This window comes from Pipra filicauda, unplaced genomic scaffold (assembly GCF_003945595.2).
Source record: "Pipra filicauda isolate LSUMZ 115617 unplaced genomic scaffold, ASM394559v2 scaffold360_size730234_pilon, whole genome shotgun sequence".
NCBI lineage: Eukaryota > Metazoa > Chordata > Aves > Passeriformes > Pipridae > Pipra > Pipra filicauda.
In genome coordinates, this window is record NW_024104488.1 from 33956 (window position 1) to 59367 (window position 25412).

General features: G+C 43.1%; 1 protein-coding gene across 2 annotated transcripts in view; it reads right to left on the bottom strand.

The window, feature by feature from the left end:
- Positions 1 to 10558: 10558 nt before the first annotated feature.
- HDAC11 (histone deacetylase 11) overlaps positions 10559 to 25412 on the bottom strand; it is a 30088-nt gene continuing 15234 nt past the window's right edge. For both annotated transcript variants that reach the window (XM_027748509.2, XM_039384592.1), the window contains exons 5-10: positions 23841 to 23883; positions 22608 to 22684; positions 21495 to 21557; positions 19558 to 19654; positions 16375 to 16553; positions 10559 to 12422 (exon numbers count right to left, since the gene is read on the bottom strand). In XM_027748509.2, coding sequence (XP_027604310.1) covers positions 12180 to 12422; positions 16375 to 16553; positions 19558 to 19654; positions 21495 to 21557; positions 22608 to 22684; positions 23841 to 23883 — 702 coding nt within the window. In that variant the 3' untranslated portion in view covers positions 10559 to 12179. The remainder of the gene's footprint in view (positions 12423 to 16374; positions 16554 to 19557; positions 19655 to 21494; positions 21558 to 22607; positions 22685 to 23840; positions 23884 to 25412) is intronic.

The following is a 25412-nucleotide window of genomic DNA, read 5'->3' on the forward strand; positions in this document are numbered from 1 at the left end:
ATTGTGATACATGGGGACATGTTATAGGAAACTTGATGAAATGCTAGAGCTGAGAGAAAATTTTCTGACCTAGTGGGAGTCCTGGAATTTCTCAGAGCATTGCATATTTCTGCTGCATTTCAGCCAAAAGCAGCAGGCCAGCCTTCATCATTAAACGTTTCTCCAGAGCACTTGCAGCCTCTACAGTGGAGACAGAAAGCCTAATCACATTTTAATTGAGCCAAATCAGACTTCCAAATTCAACAGCATTCAAAACATAAAGCCACTGGGCCCTTCTGCATGAGCAAGGAACTCAGAAAAGATAGAGTGGAGGGTTTAAATATGACCATGAAAACATATCATCTGACAGGGTGCCCATAAAGAGGCTCCTTGGCAGTGCCTGCTCTTTGGGGCATGGATTTCCCACTCCAAGATTATGCAGCCTCCCAGGACAGCTGGGATTCCCATTAGCTGGTTGTAAACACTGGTCATCTTTCCCACTGCCATGTTTTTTCAGACTCTTCCCTGTGGGGAGAGGCTGAATGAAGCTGGTGCTGAGATTGCCACGGGGCCAGGGAGGAGATTTACTGGAAACGAGCCTGGCCATGCAATTATGTTCTGTGATGAGATGGACCCAGAAAGGGCTCATGAAAAGATTGACACAGCAGCTCAACGCTTGTTACACTGAGCACTTGTGGGGTTTCCATTGCAGAGCACTTAATCTCTTGTAAATGCAATAAAATTTTAAATAACTTCATTTTAATCCTACTCCTCTTAGGTTATTGTACCTGTTCAATAGAGCTGCAGTGTCTGTGTTATGAGGTGATGCTGATCCATGACTGCCCAAATCCTATAGGATCATCCTACAGACTCCTGCCTGCTCCTGCCATAACACATTTTTGACTCTCAACACACAGATCACCCCACTGAGCTGAGGAACAAGGAACACTGGTGGGAGCAGGTTTTAAGTGGGCCACTGGAAACAGCACAGCTGCTTCAATGAGATGTAACTGAGTCTCCCAAATCCAAAATCAAACTGGACTGAACCATCCCTTGCACAATGGCAGGAGGAAACCTGTGTGAAACCAGTCCTATCAACCCCTGGCAGAGTCACTGTCAGCACAAACCTTCCCTGTGGGCCCCAGAACCTGCTGTTCCCAGTGCTGCAGATGCTGCTCCTGAGCTGTGCACCCCGACTGCCCTGCAGCTCCAACACTCACGCCCTGCTGGCTACAGGGGCACTCAGCATCCCCCCTCGGCACCCCAAGCAGCACCCAAAGATCTTCTTTGCCTCGGGCTTAGGAGACATAAAAGCAGCAACGATCATTATTGATGTTTATATTCCATTATATTCCAAATCCTGATGGCACCTGGGTGCGAGTCTGCACTGTTGTCTCTGACACACCAAACCCCTTGCCCATTATATCCATCTTTACTGCTACACAGAGAGCTCCAGGTGCACTGTATGGTCCCAGAAGTACCAAGATGAAGTGTGGGCCTTTTCCTGCCACGTTTCTGTGCGAGGTGGGGTTGGGAAGATGAACCTCACACATTTCAAGGACAGGTTGGACGGGGCTTGGAGCAACCTGGGATAGAGGAAGGTGTCCCTGCCCGTAGCAGGGGGGGGGACTGGATGGGTTTTCAGGTCTCTTCCAACCCAAACCAGTCTGGGATTCTATGATTTCAAAAACCATGCACTGTCCAACAGCTCAAATGCAGAAACACTGATGACACACTCCCTTAATTCTCTTTATTACCTGAAGGAACAAGTGTGAGTTTGTCTGACTCCTGTTTACAACTGGTCTGAAAGTGCAGTAACCACAAACCCAATTCAGATTCTGATAATTTTGTGATAAATTTGATAGAAGTTTTTATGTCTTATTCTAGGCCTCTTTTCCTCCTATTCTTTTCCTTTAAAAAGAGGAAAATGTGCAATTCTCCACTCAGTAAATAATGTCCTTGTGAACAGCAGGTGCTTTTAAGACACCTAACTTTGCACTCAACTGCTTTGACAAAAGTTGAGAAGAAAATTATTTCCCTGATCATCATATGACCAAGTTTAAAGGAAATCTATCATTTGGTTTGAGCCAAGCATTGCTATTTCCTCTATGGAAATGGAAACATTAAATCATACATTTTTCTCACATACCATATCTTGAAAGGTCTGCATTCTCTCACGTTTCAGGCTCAAATATTCCCACAACTAAAGCTGAATATAAAAGTATTCAACCCTTAAAGCAATCCCACCTCCAGCAACCCAAAAGACACCCCAGTTCTCCATGGAGCCTTGTTCATCCAATATAAATAACTTGGGCTGTTCACTGGAGATTTATTCTCTCAGTGTGCTCATTTCACTGTTGGCCTTGGCAGAGATGTCCAGGTTTAGAATGAAAGATGGCAAAAATTGACAAACCTTAAATCCCAGTGCTACAGAATCTTATTAGGTAACAGATGGAAAAGATAATTAGCCCACAACTCAACCATTACATGCTTCATTAGGAGCCCTATTCCTATCACACACATTCTCTCCAAGATTTTATCTCCGGGACAATAAAGGCCATTGTTTGCCTTGAGCTGGCAAAAACCAAGGCAAGCTCATGAGATCTGGAGAAGGAACAAGCCTATATTCTTCTCTATTTCCAGCTGCAAGGTGGTCTGGGATTGCTGTGTCCAGGTTCTTTGGTGACAGAAAGCTCAGGAGTTTCCTCATCAGCCTCTCTTTGCGAGGAGCAGTTTTACAGTCCCTGGTGGCAGGAGAAACTTGTTAAACAGTCAGCATGTAGCAGAATAAACACGTACACATACAGAGACCAGCAGCAATGGCAGCTTCCTCTTTCCCTTCCAGGCAGTCAAAACTTGACCAGAGTCTCTCTACCCCTGCTTATGGTCATAAAGAAACACTGAGAGAGACTTGTGCACCTCGGTCATCTGCTGCACAGCTCTGCACTGCCTGGGAAAACACTCCAAGGAAATGTAAATAGATGAAACAGCTTTTAACACTAACATGGTTTGTTGAAATACATTCATTATTTGGACAGGTCAGACCAGTTTTCCTCTAGAAACCTCTGGAAAAACAATAAATATTATTTTCTAGGATTTGTGGCCTCCCTCTCCCTCGATGAGTTATTTATTGGTAGGACAAACCCTCACCAGCTGTCAGGCTCCAACTCCTCAGTCCCATGTCTCTCTTCTGTATAATTCTTAGGATACTCTATATGAGGGGTCAGATTTACACTGCGTTTATAAACAGCTCAAGATTAATAATTGCATCTCTTGAAAGTATTGTGCACTGATTTATCCATCTAACATACAGATTATTGCAGCAGAGGAACACAGTAAAGGCCAGAATACCCCCTATCTGTAACACAGGAACTTTCAATGAGGAAATTCCACTCACAGTATTCTTTCATTTATGGATTAAGTCACCAAAAATGACCTGAATTCTGGTTCCGACACAGAAATTGCATCTTTCCCTCTTCCACTGAGGAACAGCTTGAAAACCACCCCTACAGAGTGCAAAGGAAAAGCAAACCATTTCCAGGGAAGCAGGGGGAGGATCATTATGAAAGCAGCACTTTTTTTTCAGACCTACAATTTTATTCTCAGTGGAATTCTTCCAAACAGCCAAAGGAAGAACTGAGCCAGCCCTATGATTTGCAAAAATCTTTTCCACCTCCTTTTCAGATGAACTGCAAAACAGCTACAGCCAAGGAAGAAAACAGATGAGCACAACCAGAGCCCTAAATATCAGATACACCAGGAGTCCAGTTTGGCCAAGCCCAGCTGCTGCCAGCAATGGAAGAGAAATATTAAAACCAAACAGAAAATAAAACATTTCTAAGCATTTGAACGATCAACTTCAAGTCCAGAACCACAGAACGTCCTGAGCTGGAAGGGACCCCCAAGGACCATCCAGTCCAGCTCCTGTCCCTGCACAGACACTCCAACAATCCCACTGTGTATTTTTTTCCCCCCTCAGTGGTGAAAACTAAATCAAACCCAACCCTCTAAACACTGTGCTCGTAGTAGCAATGCACAATAAACTTTGTCAGTGCTGACCTTGACAATGCTGTATGGGTTTACAGTGAGTACATCCCAGCTCAAATATTCCTTGTCCTTAGCTGGGAAAGGACTTGTATGAGAACTAAAGCTTACAAGCTGCATTTATTAACAACAAATATAATCTCTTGCCTCCTCCACTTTTTTTTTTAAATAAAATTGACCTTAATAACAAATCATTCAGATAACAGTGCACCACATGTAGTCATTTGGTTTAGACTACCTTAGGTGGGGCCTAAGCAAGGTTTGGTCATCCCTATGGACAATTCAGAAGGTTAGTCCTTGGCTTTTCCTGTACCCTCCAAATGTTTATTTTAAATTTCCTCAAGTTCCTTGCTCCAGAGGATGAAAGGGAGACAGCCTGTGTAATTCCCTGGTTGTGAACACCATGAGAACAGCCAGGCTACAACACAGGAATGCCTGAATTTCATTGCAGCATTTGGGAAAGTCGGCCTTGCAGTTTTCCTGAGGAGGAATTTCTCAAACCAGATGGCAGTGGCTGTGAGTGCAGTTTATTGCATTTTCATGTGGTGACTCAGCTTTATTTCTCAAGCTGTAGAGACCCATTACATCAAGAGCCTCAGGTATTTAAAAATGAGATGGAATTACTGCAAGTGCAGCGTGAAGAACAGATCCCTGTTCCAGCTCGTTAACCTTCAGACATCCGGATTGACTTTCCCGAGGTCAAAATAAGGTAAAACCTTTTGAATTCTTGAAGTTGTTCTCAGGCAGCCCTGATACCCCTTGTGGGGAGCTCCCCAGCCCTGCTGCTGCCACCCCAGGATTCCCTGGAATCCAAAACGTGGCAGGGAAGGTTCCACATCCACACCCCAGCTTCCCACCTCTCCCAGCCCAGCTTTGCATGTGCTCTAGGGGTGGGCAAACCACGAGCAGGCAGAATAAATAGCAATTTGCACATGTTAAACGAGCAGGAGAAATGAAAAGGCCACCAAGGATCATGTGTGCTGCCTCTTCCTCTAAAACCAAGAGTTTCTTTATAGAAATTTTTATATATTTATCTTAATTTTATATACGTTAATTTGATAATGAGGCTACCTAGCCTTTCTTTGGGGCAAATTCAATCAAATAGCTTAATTGCTTGTTCAGGCAGTTCACTATTTCTTAGAGTCCTGCTGCTGCTTGAACAGTCTAATAACCATCATTATTTGTATTGTATTGTAAATCTTCAGTTTACACAGACACGGGAGAGCACAAGAGGAGAGGAGGTACCCACACAGTGCCCAGTGTCCGGGCCTGGAATCCTGCACAAACCCAGAGCAATTCCCAAAATCAGCACTGATGAAGACTCAGCTTTAGAGCTGCTGTTCCATTCTGACTCTTCTTTCTGGTCTCACAGGACTCAGATCCCATTGAGCACAACTGATGCACAAACAGACCCAGGAGAAGCTGCTTTCTGTGAACAGCTGTTTACTGTTTAAACACAACTCTGCACGAGGGGTGGGGAGGCTTTCTTTGGGCAGCTTTTTCCTTCCCCCACAGTGTATCTTTCTTTGAACTAGTCTTTCTAGTTAACCAGTGCAGAAATACAGCTCCTATTTCTATTAACCGAGTGAAATCACCAGAGAGCATTTAGTATCCTCTGGGAGTTTTATGACAACACAGGGAAAATTGTCCCCAGCAGCAGCTGAAGCCTCAGGAGTTATGTGGAGTTGGGTTCACTGCCACAGTCAGAGACATTTTCAAATTAATTTATCAGCATCTGGCCTTGTATCCAATCACAACAAACAGTGGGAAATCTTGATGGACCATGGAACCTCCACGGGTTTGATTCAATATCCTACTCTCCACTCAGTAGATGAACACAGGCCAGAGAAAATACAAAACCACCTCTTGCCTTTAATGTAGCCACTGCACATTGTGCTTAATTTTCTGCCATAGGGTTAGGGGTTTTTCTGCCATAAGAGAGTTCTTACTGGGCTGTTTGTAAAATCTGTGCTTAGTTAAGGACTGGGTATAACATGCATCTATTGTACAGACCGGGGAAAGAGTCGAGTCTGAAACATTGCAGGTGTTCCCTATTTTATAAGAGCATTAAAAACATAATTCTTCTCTGGGACCTCTCCAAGCTTCCTAACACTGTCAGCAGTAAAGAGAAGAAATCACAAGGCAGGTTGGCTTGTCCATCAGTTACTGGAGTTAGAGAAGAGTCACTTTACTGCCTTACAACTTGATGTAAGTCCATACACACAAGAAGGAACTGGGGGGAATCACATGGGGTGATTTTCCCTCCCAGATGGACATCCAGGTGTTTTCCTACGGCTCCCACTCCCAAAGGGTATGTCTGAGACACCATGTTCACATCCAGAAACAGGGACAGAAAACAAAAGACAGAAGATGAGCATCATTTGCAGGTTGATGATACTGCAAACAAGAAAGAATGAAAGCCCAAGTTTGTCTTCTCTGCTTCTCAGACTTCTTTTTGCACACTCTTGCCTATTTCTACCATCTAAAATAATTCTTTGGTACTTACACACCAATTCTACATATCCTGTGATACCAAGCTCTACTCTGGCTTTACATTCTCATCACAGGATCTCTCTTTGAGCTGTGAGTGCATCAAATTTCTGTTTGGAGAACTTGGTTCTCTGCTCTCAATAGCTTCAAGTGTATTATTTCATTGCATGCACAAGTAAAAATCCTTCAAGCATTTCCTCATAGTTCCTGTAAGACATTTAACACTGCTAATACAAGTTTGGGGGGTTACTTGTTTTAATTTAAAAAGGCTACTTCGAGAAACAGTGGCCAAGATAAAGAAAATTAAGCTCAGGATTCATTTCAGAGACACAGAGGTGAAAGAATCCGTCCAGAAAAGGTTCATTTCATCAGTATTTCTGTTTGCAGCTTCCAGCAGGGTAAGCACTTCCTCCAGCTGTATTTTAGGAAATTGTTGTGAACTCAATAGAGATAAGGATGGCAATGAGCAGTGTGCTGTGAGATCTCACAGGGCTTCCTGTCAGCAGAGACAAGGGATTACTGAGCTCAGAACTGGATTCCTGGTGTTCAGAGGTGTTACCATCCAGCTTTCCCAGGTTCCCACTGCTCCCCTGAGCTGCAGCCTGAGCTCAAGCTCTGTTGGGCTGTCCCTGGGCTGTGGCCTGGGCTTATGATTCCACCTTTAAAACTCCTCTTGACTTTTAAAGAGCATCACAATGTTCAAATATAGCACATTTCAACTCTTCTGGAAGAAGTAACTGAATAGGAAGGAGAATTTTCAGAACCACTTACCTGCTGCAGGACTTCCCCCTGTTCCCCCTGTCCCCAGAGCACCAAGCAGGGCTGATTCCCATCGTGGCAGGACTGTCCCTGCGGAGCCAAACAGTGCCATGCTGGAGCTGGGAATGATCCCAGCACCTGCAGCTCTGCCTCTGCCCCTCTGTTCTCCATTTATCTGCACGTGGAGGATCATCATGGAATGGAGCCTTGGCAAAGACTGACTCATTTCATTTACAACAGCACTCCAAGACATCGTAACATCTGGAAGTTGGGACCCACCAGACCCACAAGTTTTTGGACAACCCCCACAAAGAAAACCCTCCCATCTCCCAACACCATTCTGGTATTTGTCGTTTTATTTGCAAAGGAATCAAATTAAAATCATGGAGAAGCACATGGATGTGACACCAGGGAAGAGTCTGCCTGATTTATTCCAAAAGCAGGGAAGCTCTTCCTGGCTGCAGCTCCAATGCAAGGGAAGCAGAGCAGGCTGCAGCTTTTTGTTTAGGCAATTTGCAGTTTCCTTGTCTCATCTCTGCTATAAATCTAAATACAAGGGCAAAAAAAAAATAACCACAGACCAAATGTCAACCTTTTGGCCAACAGGATTAATTAAAATCTTTCTTAGGTGTCAAAAGGGAAAGGAAGGAGACATTTCTTTGCTCTCACAATGCACTGCAATCTGTTATAAGTCTACTAAGGACTACATTTAAGACACTATAAAGACAAAAGGGAGTATTTTAGGTCAGCCTTGAGTGTTTTTTTTCCTTTTCTCATCTTTCTAAACAAATCAAACATGCATTTCCAGAATAAAGATAATCAGTTCTGGTTAAACTTAAAGGATATCTACTCTTAACAGCAAAACAAAACAAGAGTTTGGAACTTATTAGTGAAATATGTGACTAGAGCCTTCCATCTGACAGCAAACGGTTTATTACCCATAATGTTACTTTTGAAGGAAGAGGTGATTTATGGAAGTGTGCCATGTCTCCACAGACCACTGGCAGAATGTAATACTGCAGGACTGGTGATACAGTCTGGTGATGGCAGTCTTTCCATAGTTTTTGTACTTATTTCATCTCCAAGCAGCAGTTTCAGCCCAGGTGAGCTGTTGGGAGGGAGCTCAGAGCAGCACCACAACCATTTCTGTGCTATTCAACCAAAAGAGCTTTTTGTCTTACCACAAAATTCTGAATTTAGTTTGAGGCAGTCAGTGCCTTGTGCAGCCCAGAGCATTACTGCACATTCAAAATGCTGCAGGAAAGCAGGGCAGCAGTTATTTGCTCTGTCCTAAGGATCAAGTACAGGCACTGAGCAAAACCAGCCTCCTGTTCTCACTGCCATGGCGAGACCAGGAGAGCTCAGCCTAGAACAGGAGTCAGTCCTCCCACAGCTTACCAAAACATCAGCTCTTTGCAGAAGGAATTCATTCTTTTCCTATTCACTAACAACTGGCTGACTGTACCAAAATGGCCTGCACAGGGGTAAGATGAAGAAGTTAGATTTGCCATGCAGTGCTCAGCTAAGAGATCGCCAAAGGTGTCGGGAGAAAGACTGAAAACCTGAAAACCACCCCTGTTTAAAGCCTAAGGTAAAGTCTGACATGTACTGCAGGCTTCCCTCTGGGATGGGTGTAGGACACACAGCCTGTGCTAAATGCAAGGCAAGCTCAGGACACAGCAGTGCTTGAGGTCAGGCTGGCTGCCCAGGGAGGCTGTGGCTGCCCCTGGATCCCTGGAAGTGTCCCAGGCCAGGTTGGACGGGGCTTGGACCAACCTGGGCCAGTGGAAGGTGTCCCTGCCCATGGCAGGGGGTGGCACTGGATGGGCTTTAAGGTCTCTTCCAAGCAGTCCATTTTGGGATTCCATGATTGTTATTGCTGCTGATCTGCTCTGCATTCCAGAGCCAGCCAGGGGGATGAGGGGGAGCATCATCCACTGGGCAAAGACAGCAAGTGAAATTTCTTCTTCCAAGGGACTGCAGTTTTCTTGGAAGAAGACTGTGTCCACTTATTCCCAAACTAGCCCAGTTCCCAGAGGCCACAGCTCTGAGAGCTCAGTGAGGTCCCGGCAGCACAGTGTGAGGGAAGGGCAGCTCCAGGATCACTGACTCCACAACTCCTGGGTTTGGCAGGGAATGTTGTCCCCAGAGGGCCTGTGGTGCTTGTAGGACACAACTGTACATTACAGGAAATTCCCAAGTGTCACTGCACAGACCACAAACAAGGTAATGGTGTTAAAAACCACCCCCAAACAGGTCAGACCTTCCGTGTGAGCGGGACGGGCATCACCACCTGGAGCTGAACGTTGCCAGTCCAAAGCTCTGACCACAACACCCAGTGGTTTTAGTGCCAAGGTCTATGCTGGGAGTTCACTGTCAGACTGTCAGTGAACAACACTGCAACTGTCAAATCAAACACATGAAAACACCAACTCCTCAGTTCACGTATAACTACATTTCACACATGGATGCCCAGCAAGAAATGCGTGTCCCTCCGTTAACTAGAAGTCATTGAGAACCCTCACTGCTTCTTTCTCAAGTCATTTGAGTCAAAACTAATGTCTTATTATGGAAGACAAGACCTACCAGGTCTTTCTTCAAGTCAGTTTTGGTGATAAGTTCTGAAACCCTCCTTCCTGTAGTAGGATTTTACTGTTACAGCTGCAATTAAAAAGCAAGAACCAAAAGCCCCGCGTTTTTCCCGTACACATTTACCTTGGACTAGCCTCTTAACGTGTAAAAACCAACCTTTTGGCAACACAGTCAAATAATACCCTAATTAAACTTTGTGAAAAAGATGAAGGTGTGGTGTGTTGTGCAGCTGTAACCTCACAATGAACACTGAAGTGCAGTCAGTGTGTCTGCTGCTCAACAACCACCAGTTCCACAGATGAGCTGAGAGCTCTCAGGCCCTGCTGCCAACACTGACTTCTCTCTGCAAAGATTTATAGAAGGCCTCTAAAACTACTGCAGCCTTATCAGAAGCTTAGTTCAGAGTTTAACACCTGTAGCAGTAACATACTTAGGAGTTACAAGATAGGTAATGACGTGTAACTTGGAATTAGAAAGTGACTTTAACCCTTTATGCTGACACCTTAAAAATTATTTGGATACTTGCAAGCTCACTTAAACCACTTCAAAGAACCTGTTGACAAACCTTGAGATTCAATGCAGTTTCAGTTACATTTTAAGTATGACAAATACATCTTCTTGTCTCTTCAAGAAACTGCCAGTCAAAGTTTTTGACAGCCAAGATCCATGTGAAGTGAAAAGAGAAGTCACTCAGCATTGTTCAACATCATTTTAATCTCCACCAAGGGAAAATTATAGAAACATGTTAACACAAACAGAAGATGTTCAGGGGAAAGACCATATGGTGCTATGACAGGTTTAGGTTATAGAAATGTAATTTATAATTTTATAAAAATCATATGAAAGAATAACAACATCTTTCAGTAACGTCAGACAGTATAGAAAAAATAAATCTCAACATTAGTCGTACTCTGATGGTCCTTCTAGTAAGAAATTTAAAAGTGCTTTTTAATCCCAGTGTAGCAACTTAAGCTTAGTGCAATATGTCAAATCTGGCTTAAAGCAGATATTTATAGCAATTGTGCAATTCTTACAACTGACAAACCCCATCTAAACATGAACACTAAGTGAGGTAAGTATTATAATTAGCATTAAACATTCCTTAAATAGCTTAGACAGCAACTCTACTACGAGCAAAATCTTGGTGTTCCTTCCCAGGAAAGCTCAAACATAGACACGACATGAAACTTGTAGTACAAATCAGTGAATATTCAGAAGTTATAAAAGCTCTTGCAAAATATGCAGTTTAGCACATTTACGACCCACTGCTACAATGCAAAATATACCAACTTAAACAAAGCCAAACTTTACAAGTAGTGCACTGAATTTGCTTGGAATACACTATTTTGTTCCCAAATCCTCCTAGAAGCTCCATATAAAGTTAGCACATTAACTTCATGTAGAAATGCCACTGTATTTTTAGATGAACAATAATAATGAACAATTTGCTTACCAACTACGACTGCAACTACAAGTACCATTACTCTCTGAGCAGGTGAAAAACACAGCACTAGTCGGGGAAAAAAATAATTTCAACGTACCCATCACTGTTTTATACATGCCAAGCTGGAAATAGTGGAGATAACCTGAATTTCTACATAGTTTTTGCTGCAAGGCTGCTCAGAACTCTACCATTAGCTTTGATTTGCCTGTAGTTTCTTTACTCTGTGAGTCACAATGCACAGGAACTATTCCCTTTCACATGCAGGGCTCATTTTAAGAGAGGCAAACACCAGACTGTTCATGTTGAGCCCTTATGGCTCATTTGCATATAGAGCCAAAGGTGTTTCCTATTCTATTTTTCAAGGTGCTTATAAGTAAGATTTAAGTCACTATCAACAACAGGAATAAACTATAAATTAATGGCCTTTCCTTCTTACAGGCTATGGTTTCAAAGCCCTCCAACTGCACTGGTTTTTACAGTATTGCACTTAACTTTAGTGTTAAACTGACACTGAAGTCTGCACAGAACATGTTTTACAACAACATTCCCATTAAAAAAGCAATAAATAAAATGCAGTATCTAAAAAAACCCAAGAAACAGTGGGTTTAGTCCATATTTCCCCCACACACAGACAAAGCCGCACCATCTGAAACAGGTCTGGGGCAGTCTTTGGATGCCAACTGCATAGTTCTTTCAACATAACAGCAATCAGAGAGGCAAGTAAAGCTTTCTACAGCAATGTCAGACACAAAGACAGTACCTCTGAGTGCAGGTCTGTTAGCTTAGAAGGACGTGTTGCCTTTCCCGGGACGGATGCAGGAGTTAGACCGAGCTGGCTCTGCCAGGTTATTGCACTAAAACTGGGAACTCATCACTGCAGGGACAAGTTGCCCAAGTCTTTTGCAGAGTCCCTGACCATCTGCTCCAGGCTGGGGTGTGCAGCCCCCCTGGCTGCCAGCTGGCCGTGGATGAGCCCCAGGCTGTGCAGGTTGAGGATGGAGTCGGCGATGATCCGCGCCGTCCTCTTCTGGTACCCGCCGGACGTCACCATGAGCACGGGGATCCTGCGGCGCCGCGCGGCCCTGAACACCACCTCGTCCCTCTTCACAATGCCCTGCAGAGCACCACGGCCACCAGGGGCACAGAAACTGCTATCAGCATGACTGACTGGCATAAATGTCCTTCCTGCTGATCTGCTCTGGTCTGGGGAAAAACCCCACCCCAACCTTTGAGCTGCAGGATTGTTTACAGCCATTTTGTGGGAACTGCACTCAAGCCCACCTGTGGGCTTCTCCTCATTTTCAGATAAAAAAAAATAAAAAGGGAATATCTGACTTCTTGGCACCTAAGTTTAACAGGATATTGTAATTGGAGATGACACTGAGCTTCGTACCAGCTTAGAAAGATTTCCTGCTTGTCTTGATTTACAAGAGCACAGTGACAGGGCAAGAGGAATGGTTTCAAACTGCAAGAGAGCAGGCTTAGATTAGATATTAGGAAGAAATTCTTTGCTGGGGGGCTGAGGCATTGGAACAGGTTGCCAGTGAAGTGGTAGCTGCCCTATCCCTGAAGGTGTCCAAGGCCAGGCTGGATGGGGCTCTGAGCCATCTGGTCCCATGGGAGATGTGGAGGGGGCTTGGAAGTACATGAGCTTTAAGGTGCCTTCCAATCCAGGAAATGCAGGCTGGAAGATCTCCAGCCCAGCCTCCTGCTTGAAGCAGGACAATCCCCAGCAGTGGCTGAGGGTAGTGGTGACTCCACATGGATGAGGCTTGGGAATGTCCAAGGATGGCCATTCCCTCAGCTCCCACTGAAAGCCCAACTGACAACACTCTTCAATCCCTGGGGTGATTTTTGGGGTGTCCTGTGCAGGGCCAGGAGTTGGACTTGATGATTCTTGTGGGTCCCTTCCAGGTCAGAGTATTCTGTGGTTCTGTGATATTTTAGTTCTAACCTGTGAGTTATGGATTTATAGTATTGGATATCTGGAAAGTGTTTAAGCCTTATATTTTACAGTAGCAATTAAAAGTTCATTTAAAAGTCCTGTTAGCTGGTTTACATGAATAATCATTAAAAAAAAAAAAACCAACAAAATACCCCAGCAAATCAAATATCCTTGACTTGTTTTAGAGGACACAACAGATAAAAGTCCTTAGTACAAATTCCTAGAAGAATTCCTGCTCAAAGGCCATAAAGTTCTAAACTGATTACAAATTTTAGAAATGTTCACCCTATTTTCCAGGTGAGGAATTGAGACTAAGAAAGATTGTCTGAATTCAAAGTGCTTTAGTTTGTGCTCAACTTGCACAGCACCCTCTGACTAAAGTTTAGCAACTCAATCAAGATTTCACAATCCTACAGAAGAACCCCAAATTCAAATCAGATTTTACACATTTACAATCACTGGATGAATTTTAAGTCCCAGTTTCTTTAATAAAAGCCTGTAGTTAATGCTAAAAGAAGCTATGGCTGAAGGGGGAGTTGCAGAATGTGAGTAAAGGTAAACCCATAAAAAAATAAAACAACAGAAAGAAGGAGATAAATTCTAAATAATTTCTTACTATGAGAAGGGTATGGAACTAAAAAATAACAAAGACTGCTGACCAAGAGGAATTGTACTGTCACTGAACCCAGACAACAGGAGAGTTTGAGCCTTCTGGGTTTCAAAACGTACATGTGGGGAAAAAATACTTCAGAAATGAGTGAGAACAGAACTAAAATCCACTTTTTGTAAAAGCACAGAGTTCAGGTACTTAAATAACTGCAAAGCTGGAGAAGGGGATCACGATGCAATCAAATACAAAAAAAATCAAGGAAGCAGCAGTAAAAGTGTTGTAAAATGAATATGCATTGCTCAGACTGGTTAAAGGAAGACTGTGAATACATCAAGAAATAATACCCTGCCAATAATTAGACCACAAAGAGATAATAAAAGGAAAAATTAAAATACAAATGTAGCAGGAAAAAATATCTTGTAAAAACACACAACAGTCCTGCTTATTGTGCAGTTTGACACAGCCCTATGAAAGCACAAGGAGTAACAACTGAACAGTGAGACAAAGGAAACTGAGGAATTCTATTAGAAACAGCTCCCTAAAGGAAGGAACAGAATTACAGGAGGAGCTGTGGGTCCCACCTCTGGCTGCAGCACTGTTATCCCACCCAAGAACTGGGAGCAGCCACTGTTCACAGGAGCCTCTGCTCCAGCAGCTCTCATGGCTGAGCCTGGAGGAGCTGAGGGGAAAACAGGCTTATTCCCATGTTTCTGGGTTATTAAGAAAGAAAACATATCAACTGGAAACAACAGCCCAGCACAGTTCCCACTCCCACCCAAAGGGAACAGGGACTTGGCTGCTACATCTCAGGTTTCCCTCCAGCCTCAAGTACCACGAAACCACCACCCAGAGCACTGAGGAGCCCAATCCTGAGCAGAACTGACACTGCCCCAAGAGCTGAAGGACACCTTCGGGTGTGGGACCAAAGACTGGACTAAGGAACCTCAAAGAGATGAACCATCCAGGCACAAGGCCTTCAGTTTGGCCTTTCCAGCAGCCTGGGATTCCAAACGTGGTGAAATGTGCCGCCTTCGCACGTACAACAAGCAGACCAGAGACACAGGAAACCCTGCCCTCAGTGCAGACTGCAAAGGTCTGAGCTACAGGAACCTCTGCTCCAGCAGGCTGTGCAGAGAAACAGCACCCTCTGCCTTTCAGCTCCCCTTGGAGCCAGGAAAGCTGCTCCACCTTCCCTTGCCCATCTTTATATTGTCTCTCTACACAGCACCCAGCAACCTACAGCAACTCCTTTTCCTTGGCCATTAACACTGCTCCTTCTCCAAGGCCAGAACTGTTGTTTTCTTGAGGCAAATCTCCAAGCAGTCCCCACCTACCCCCAAGCTGCCACGTCCCTTGGTGGCCACTGCTGCACCAACCACACCTCCCACTTCAGGCTGTGTCCTCTCCAAGGTCACATCAAGTCCAACCCCTCAGCTCTTCCTTTGTGCCAGAGAACTGAACAGCAGTTCAGAGTGAACAGATGGAGTGGTGGCTCCATCGGGGGGGAACCTGAGAGCTCACAAACCAAGCACTTCTCTGTATTGAACCGGTGGCCATTAAATGTGAAACAGGAGAGGGGCAGCACACAGGAGCTGTCAGAGAAGGAATCATTAAAAACCACGGAGGAAATACAAGATCTGGACATTTTTGTTTGTTTTGAGAAGAGCAGACTGGAAAGCAGACTGTTTGGGAAAAGCAGTGAAGGTGGAACGAGAAGGGACACAAACTGGGAGGTGAAGACTTCTATGATGTGTACAGAATAAATAAAAATTTAAATCTACTAAAAGTGGGCAGAGAAAGTACATGGTATCTGTAAGGAAAAGAATCAAGAGAAGGAAAATAGGTGTTCATTTGCTAGGAATACACAGGCAGGCTGCACAAAATTGTTACAGCTGGAAGACACCACAAGGGCAGTTTAAAACAGCTGGGAGTGCTACAGAGGAAATTAAGTGTAAGATACATACTGGGGGCAGGTGACAAAAGAAATACATTGCAAAATGGGTCATGTGAGGGGAAAAACAAACCAACCAAACTGGGAGAAGAGAAGTCAAGTGAAGTGTGAAAATGTCTGTCTCTCTGGTTACTATCTGGGTGTTCAAACCAGTGCATTTTAGAGAGGAGATGGATTACACTGCAACAGCCACTGGAAGGACAAAAATATTTAGAGGCAGGAAGAAAATCCAAGAAAATAAAAGGGTGAAAGAGCAAGAGTTGGATCTCTGGTGCCTGTAAGAGGGAAATGCTCTGGCTGAGTGCAAAGGGTGCACTTCCCTTCAGCTCCCAAACTGCCTGCAGTGTGTGTGGGGAGCAGGGCTGGGGGATAGCAGTGCCATACAAACCTGGGAGATGGCCAGGCTGCCAAGGGATCCCACCCAGGATGGCAGTGCCATACAAACCTGGGAGATGGCCAGGCTGCCAAGGGATCCCACCCAGGATGGCACTGCCATACAAACCTGGGAAACAGCCAGGCTGCCAAGGGATGCTCACCCAGGATGGCAGTGCCATACAAACCTGGGGGGAAATGGCCAGGCCTCCCAAGGGATCCCCATCCAGGATGTCAGTGCCAGCATTATAAACCAGGATGTCAGGTTTGAACTCGTTCAGTGCTCCCTCCACGTGGGTGTGCACCTTCTGAAGGTACTCTGTGTCCTCTGTGCCCCACTCCAGCTCCACTTTGCGTTTTATGGCACCTGAAAGCAAACAAACCAACCACTGCTCAGTAAGAAAAGGGTTGCTTTGAAAGAAAATGCAAGATGTAGGGAAGCAAGAAAAAAAAATCACATTTCAGGAAGTCTTCTCAATACATTGCATTTTCACAGAACTTTGAATTAAAGAAAATGACTCAACTACTTGTTTTCTCAGCAAATGTTAAGCACAATGACCTTGGAAAAAAAAAATGAAGAGAAAAAATTAAATGCAGGAAGAAAAAAATATCTCTGAGATGCAAGTGGAAAATGTTATTGAAAAGCAGCTGATCTACATGTCCAGTTACCAATCAGCAGAGAAATCATAAAGGAAATTATTAACTTAAAAGTAACCTAAATAAAGCATAAGGCAAAGAAAACACTGAACTGCTATTGCAGAGGAAACAGCTGGGGGGAAAAAACCAAGATAAATATCACTGAGAAATTATGAAGATGTTTTATTTTTATCATAACACTCAAAACTTCACAGCAAAGGATCATGAATTTATGGGAACTGCTTTATGAATGTATAACAGGATTCAGCTTTGCCCCAAGCATTTTCAATTTAATGTTCTTACCCTGTAATCCTACCAAAAGAGCAAATATCTATTCTTCATTTAAATCAAATTATTTCTAATGCCTTTAATAAAGCAACAGAAGTAGAAGAGGATGGCTGAGAAGGTGAAGGGGAGAAACCCAAGGTTAGGCGGCCTAGTTTTGGGTGCTGTTATGGAGGTTTGTGTAACTCTACATGTGAATTAATATCATATCCATGCCAGAGGTGTTCCAAGGAATGACTTCTGCCTCACCACACCCTCTGCCTCAAATTAACTGACTTGGATAAAGAGGGATTCAGCACCCACCAAGTGTGCATTCAACACAGAATGACAATTACTCTTGGGATTGCTGGGTAGGGGTTTTTCTCTGCTTTCCATCCTTGTTCAACATCAGGGAAGGATTGTTTCTCATTCCAGCAAGAGTTGCAAGGATTTTTGTTTCTTTACAGTATTTTCCTGGATGCTTCTCTTATTCTTATATAAATGTCCCTGGAAGTCTGCACAGCTCTTCTGAACAGCACTTGGAGCCTCTTCAGGGTAAAGGATCTGCTGGCTGAGCTGTGGAGGAGGGGACACTGCAGTGGGGACAAACAAGTATTGTTCTGATGGAACCATGAAGAAGTTGAGAGATGTTGAACAGGATCCCCTGCCTTCACAGGCCTCTTGCCTACATCTCCACACAAACACAGAAGTGCAGAGATCAGGGATGGGTCTGGATCAGGATGGACACAGCTCTTCCATGTGTTCATTGTCCATCTCCTGCTCATTAGTGAAGGCATTTGTCCAGCTTTGTAAAATGACTCTCAGACCATGAGATTTTTAAGGCCTGAACTTTGAGTTTCAGCTGTCAAATTCTGTGCTCACCCTTCAGTGAATTAGTCCCATTCCCCATCCATGTCCTCCTTTCTCCTCCTAAGCTTGTGTAATTCCAAACTGCTTCCCCTCAGGGATTCAATGTGCTTATGGCTTAGCAGCAGGCAGTGGGAGCTGGGCTCTTTCTTCCCTTCCCTAATGAAAAACGTGCAGAAGAGGCTCCTGCAATAAAACATGGAAAAAATGGGCAGAAAGTCCAAGGAGCCACTAATCAGTTGGAATTTACCCCAAGGATTCCAACTCTCAGGTTCAAGCCTCTACCTTTCTTCAGAGATCCCCTCTGTGATCCCATCTTTGCCTGGTCATTTAACAGGAAGGATTTAAAGGATTTAGCCAGCAAAATCCTATTCAGACATTCTTATGCAAACTGCAAGGACCTACATGTTCACATGCCTTTGGCACCTCACCCTTAGAAAGGGAATGCTGGTATTCTCAGGCTCACAGGGGAGGGGTGAGCTCAGTGGTTCAGATTTGCTAACAAGGACTCACTCTGTTTTGGTCTTAATCCATCTGTTCAAATGTTGCCATGTGATATAGGAATAAAGGGATGCTTTTCCTGGAGGGGAAAACCCCCGCATTTGCTTGCAATTTGTCTGCCTACAGACACGATGTGCTTTAAATGGTCATTTTTTAGTTTAATACCTTGAAATTCTACAGTTCTCAAAATCTTTACAAGTCAAAATCCAGCAGTGCAATGCACTGCCCCTCATTCTTGCCAAGAATCCAAATGAAGGCTTTTCAGAGCGACAGGATCACTGAAGAAATCCAAGAGCAGAACATCCCCCCCCAACAACCTCTGACTCAGGGAACAAATTAAGCCTGTAATAAATGAGTGTAACAGAACCAAAGATCAAATCAACTTTGGGCTTTTGCATTCCAATTTAAGCATTATCAAAGCCCCACTAATTAATCGTGGCAGCTCACAAGACACAACAGGCACGTCACAGCAGGGATAAACAAACCACAACCAAAACCAATCAAGCACCAGCTCCTGTCGTTGGTCTGACAGGCTGCCCGGGGCAGGGGGAGTCCCCATCCCTGCAGGGATTTCATGGGGATGTGGCCTTGGCAGGGCTGGGCTTGTACTCCATCTTATAAAGGGCTTTTCCAACCTTAATGGTCTTATTCCATGACTTGTTTTGCTTCCCAAGTTGTTTCACACTCAGATGCAGCTTGTTTTCTAGATGCTTACAAACCAAGTTCTACTGGCAAAACGACACACCTAAATATGTTATAATTTATAACTTTTCAAAAAAACATGAAACCTTTTTACACAGCATCAGCTAATCCTCAGGGAATTCCATCACAAAAGTAGTGTAAGGGAAAGATGAAGGTCTAACAATTCTCTTAAAATCACTGCTCCAAGTGTGGCAGGAGCATTGAATACCCACCCACATCCATCCCAGAAGTGAGGGGAAACACTACTGTGATATATCACAGTGATCACTGAAAACCATGTGATATTAAAAAAAAATAAAATCTAGTTAACACTGTTGCAAGGAAACCTATTAGTAAATGAAGTTAGGTAGCAGCACAGGAGGTCTTTTAGATTTTGGAATGTGAATTTCAGCTGTACTTACGTTTAGCAAAGCCATCCCCTGGATAAATGTATCTGTTGTAGGCATCCATAATATACACCCGAGGATCATCCATAAAGTCCCTCTCATGGCCATTTCCCTGCAGGAAATTCACAGTTAGCTATTCCCAACACAGCATTGAACACACTGCAAACCCTACAGCAATCAACACTACAAAGGTCTAATATCCACAGCTCCCTGTGTCACTCTCTTATTTATAGTCTTGAAGGTTATTCTGAGGAGAGGGGTTGATAATACCTGAAAACTGCAGGTATTACCACAAACAAAATCCCTGTATCTCTGGGAAGGGAATTAGCAGAGAGCTCATTACACATGTAAGAAAAAAGAAGTGAAAAATAGAAGCTAAATGTCCTCAGCAGCACCACAAAAGCAACTGTGACCACCAAAGAGATCTGTCGCTCTCCAACTGTGCAAGAAAAAGTCCCTTTCAACTGCTCCAGGGAACTGAGTGTTCCTGTGTAAGAATTAATAAATAAATAAAGCAGACCACAGCTCTCCTGGCAATTCAAGCCTTGGGGAGATAAGTAATCCCTGGAAAAATGACAAACACTAAGGACCCAACAGTTTAACAATTTCTTGTTTAACAACAGAAATTCCCTACAAAAACTGTGCTGGGTGTAAAATGGATGCTCAAGAGAAAACTCAGATTTTGAGTATTTCCCCCTCCCCCATTTCTGAATTTAAATATTCTTCTTCTGGCTCTCATTTAGACTTTTTTCACTAATATAAAAATCATTTTTTCCCAGCAATGACTAAAATAATTCAGTTTAAATCAGTGTATCATACAGCAGCACAGCCCCTACCCCCAGAAGAATTTCATTTGAACTACAGAAACAGACATTTCCACAGATACATCTTCTGTAATTCAGCTTTTATGCTAAAAAATGGCAACTCCAACTTATTTCTTCAGCATCTTTGGTCCACAAATAACCAGTTCATGCACACAAGCCTGGGAATGTGAAAGCCTCTGATGAACCATTTTCTTATGAAAGGTGGAACTCGCCACTGCACTCGGAATTGGAGCAGTCACAAGACAAGAAAATCTGCATTTTTAAACAGGATCTGCTGAGCTCCTTCACACACCTCCCATTGCCAAAGGAAGGAAACAGGGGGTGATTCCACGTGCACTCCCAGCACAGCTGAAAACCAAAATGCATGCCAAGAACTTTTCAAAACCGAAAGCACCCCCAAAAAGCACAAAATAGATCCACACCCCGAGAGAGAGGAACACAAAATAATCCTCATCCTGGTATCATGGGAATTTTAGGATGCAGGTAAGGCAAATGAGAAAAGACCACTGCAGCCACTAGGTTTCCTCACTGCCACAGAGTTATTTAAAAATGGTTTCTTTACACATAATAAATAACCTGAAACGCATCAGATTGGACACCACTTTGGTGCATTAACTGCTTTCCTAAAAATACCATTTCTGACCTCTCAGGCTTCATTTTGCAAATCCTACCAGAGCTGAGTTTTGAACTCGGTGCCCACAGTACATCACACACCAGGGGGAGAGGGCTGAATCCTCTCCCTCATGAGCCTGTAGCCAGGCCTTCATTAAACACTGAGGGCAGGTTCCTCCCCTGCAGAGGCTGCTGCAGCCACCACGGTGCTGAACCAACTGGAATTCTGTCCCAGGAGATCCTTGCTCCTCATCCCGGGAGACGCGTGTGAAACGCTGCAGGATTTTTCCATCCAGCCACATGATGGAGCTGCAACTCAGGTTAATTTTACCAAACTGGCTTAAGAGCCTTTAGGGCCACAAAATAAACAACTGAACTGTTCACAGTTTCCAACATTTCTGATGAACTTTGTGTTCTGCCAGTCGACAGTTTATAGTAGCATTAAAAAAGGGGGTTCATCACCCACTTGTATTTCAAGCACAACATCTGCAGCACTGAACACAGGCAAGCACTCACCTGATGAGCATCCAGATCAATAATTGTGGCTTTAGACACCCCTGGTACTCTCTCAAATAAGAACTAGAGCAAAGAAAGACATAGAGAAATTTAGGAAATTAGGTGGCAGATTAAACTGGAGGCTTGAAGTTTCCACAGTCTATTTGCTTTAGTCACCAAGTAAACTGCTAAATTATTCTAATACATGTAATTACAAAAGCTCCTCTCATTATTTGACACAGGAAGATAATTTTTGTGGTTATACAATAACAAACCCTCTGCATTTCCACCAGATTAAACACATTCAACACGCATTTGAGTTGTAGACTCGCAGGATGGTTTAGGCTGGAAGGGACCTTAAAAATCATCTTGTTCCATCCCATCTTTGATACAGACATGGTAAACTCCAAAGATTTTATACAAATTCTCACCCACTATAATTTCTCAATCTGTACTTTAATGGTAGGGAGAAAAAACCAACCCACTGTGGATTACTTTTCTGCAAATTACCATGTACAGAAATTAGGGTGTTATGTCACATGGTGTGCTGCAATCATTAGAGCTCTTTAATGTTTGATTATTATTGATACTTTATAAATATTCTATTATACAAATAAACCCCAGTTCATTTGGTAGAAATAAGCCCTAATTGCAGAAGGCTCTTACTTTAGCCTTTCAACAGCTAAATGTATTCATTCACATTCAGAGACTATTTTGGAGTCATTCACATTTTTATTCCTGAGTTCTGCATAGTGCAGCTTGACTCAGAGAGAGGATTTCTGTCCCTGCAGGCTTGATTGGAACCACTGCAATGACTGTGGGAGGTTCAGGTTCAGCTGCAAGGCTTGGAGGATTATCACTGAGGATATTAAAAGTCCATCTGGTTTGATCTGGAGTGGGTTCTGCAAGCCAACATTATTAATGCAATTTCAGTGGTTCATGTTTACACTGATAATTCTGACCCCTGCAAATCTTCCCTCCCACTTCACAACACTGCACCTTCCCATTCCCACCCACCTGGAGAGGGCTTCCTTTGCTCCTGTTAAGGTGTAAATTCATTCTTAGGAATTTATGTGGGGATTTTTCTCCATTTACACAAACAGCAGAAAATACAGGTTTAAGAGCAGTTCTTACCTTGATGGCCAGTGTGATGTCAGCATATGCACAAAACCCTCCACCTTTGTCACTGGAACAGTGATGGAAACCACCCCCTGCACGGGAAAACGGGGAAGGGCTGAAAAGCCAGGTACTAAAGACAAGCCACACACTAAAGAAAAGCCAGACACTAAAACCAGAGATGGCCTTCACAAAGCCACAGATCACTTACATGGCGGGCACAAGCAGCAGGTGGAAAGGACCTGGAATGTTCTTTTCTATGATGAACATCCAGAAAAATATACTAAAAACCCCCCCAAAGTAAGAACTATGGTGTTATCATTATTTGCACATGCCATTCTCTTCTGAAAACACTCAGATCAAAAAGCTTTAGGAACTGCTCTTGAAAACAGAAAGGGACACACTCTTTACATGAAAAAAGTACTGAGACCTCTCCCTCCCTGAACATGTTTTTTATTTAATAAATCAGAACTTTTTAACTGAAAACCCCACTAGAAATAGCTAAGCAAGAAACTTAACAAGTTCATTTGATATATCAGTAAATACGACAGGCCTTGGTTGTTTGCTTCTAATATCTATTTAATTTTTAATCATGGCTATTCACTTTGGAGAAGATGCATGCAAGAAATAATGGAAAAACCTACACTCGGTGAGTTTTATGAGAACAACAAGCTAAGGCTCCTATGACACAAAATCCTGCTTCAATGGTTCACTGGGTTTGCACTGCTCTTTGCTGTGAGCAGGAGAGCACATTTATATTCACTATATCCTTCAGAACTTGTTCATTCAAGGCTTTTTCAGGAAAAACTGCACAGCCAAAAATAGACACTGACTGGTCCAGCTCTGCTCTCCCACATACCAACCCCTGAGATGCTAGAACATAGATAAGATGATAAGAACTATGAAAATTATTTTATAATCTAAAGATTTTATTGAAATATCTACATTTAGTCCAAACATTTTTCCTCAATTTTTTTTCACACTACTTCAATCCAAACACCTGCCCTTATAAATGATTCATATCTTTATCCAGTTATCTTTTTCCTTTCCAAGAAGATTTTATAATAAAACTGCAACAGTGGGTGAGAGAACAAATCCAGTACTTTCTCCATTTTCTTCCTTTAGAGTTGATTTTAGTTAAACACCATAATCCCTTTCTGTTTTTATGAACAGAACACACATCATGGAAATGAAAATCCGGCTTCCAAACACACAATTCCAAGCACCACTGGGTGCCCTGTTTGCACTCACCCACGTTGATGGCCCAGCCTCTGTCCACAGCCAGTTTTCCTGCCTTAAAAAACAATTACAGTCAGAATTACATGAATGAATGAGGCAACTTCCACCCCCAGTAACTCTTGGCATGGAATTTGCAGATGCTTTACCACTGGAGGTCATTCTGAACCAGATCTGTGAACACAAAACTCCCCTCAGCTCCAGGAGCTGAAAGAATATTTGCTGTGTCATCTGTATTTCCTTCTCTGGCAACTGCAAAAGGGAAAGGGCAGTGCTGGGAAGAGTGAAAAGTGAGCAAGGATATCACAGTATCCTTCCTGCTCATGGGAAACCAGGAGGAATGTAAACTCAGACTCCTGAAAACACAGACTAGCAGAATTCCAGCTGGGAGGGGGCCAGGAAAGTGCTACAGTGTGAAGGGTCCTGTGACTTTTTATTCTTTAAGTCATGTGTGGTATAGAATGTTATCCACCTTTTCCCCTCCAATATGGGAAAACTGTGCCTGTATCTCTCCGTTGAACTCAAATGACATTCAGGAAAGGGAAAGTACTGACAAAAAAAGAGATACACAAGGCTCAAATGATGAAATTTTAACTGAAAAACTTGACTTATTTCAGCCAGGAAGAATCAAACAAGTGTTTAAGTGCAGTATTCCTCATCTGACATGATCAAAAATGAAGATATTACTAGCTACAATTAAAAAATAAAATAAATAAATAAATAAAAAAGAGAGAGAAAACATGTAAAAATAGATGAATTCTCATCCATAGTCATGGAAAGAACGTATTAGACATCACATACAAAATGAATTTTGGACAGTCAGTTGAGAAGTCTTCATCACCAATACTTACATTTGAACAGTTCTAATTTAGTACTAAGGAAATTATTGGGAAAGTAAACCTCATCCTGATCTGATCATGCCAACTTACACAAATTAGATCTTGGGGAAAGACTGCAGCTTCTGAACTATAAAACCCATTAAGTCCCAGGGAAAGCACATTATCAGCAATTTATCACACTTCCTAGGGATTCCTCACCAAAAACCAATCTTCCCATAGTGCTAAAATATCATTAAAAAGTAGAGAAACTCAACAGGAATGTTTGTGATAAAGAGGCCCATCAGGAATAGCAGAAGATGCACTTCTGACTTGCACTGTACAAATTTTATTGTCTGATTAATCAAAATTGCTTCTCAAGTACATACTTATTTCCCCATAACGGAGGCAAAAAAGGTAAAAACAACAGCATATGGCATCGAGATGAATCCCAAAGTGCCCAGGGATGGCATCTGTGTTTCAGGAGGCACAGACACAGCAGACAGCTGTAATAAGAGAAGTCTCTGCACGTCCTTGCTCAGCAGGACTTGCTCTGTGAGTGACAACCAAATATTTTTAAGCACTTTGAACTATATAATGACATGGAACCAAAATTCTTTTTCTCTAGTCCTCCCCATCTCTGCTTTTGCCAGTTCACACCTACTAAAGAGGCAGCACTTTTGTTATCTGGCCTATCACTATAATCCAATCAATCTCAGGATTTATCCAGAACCCAGCATGTTCTTTCAAACTTCATATTCTTAAATTTTCC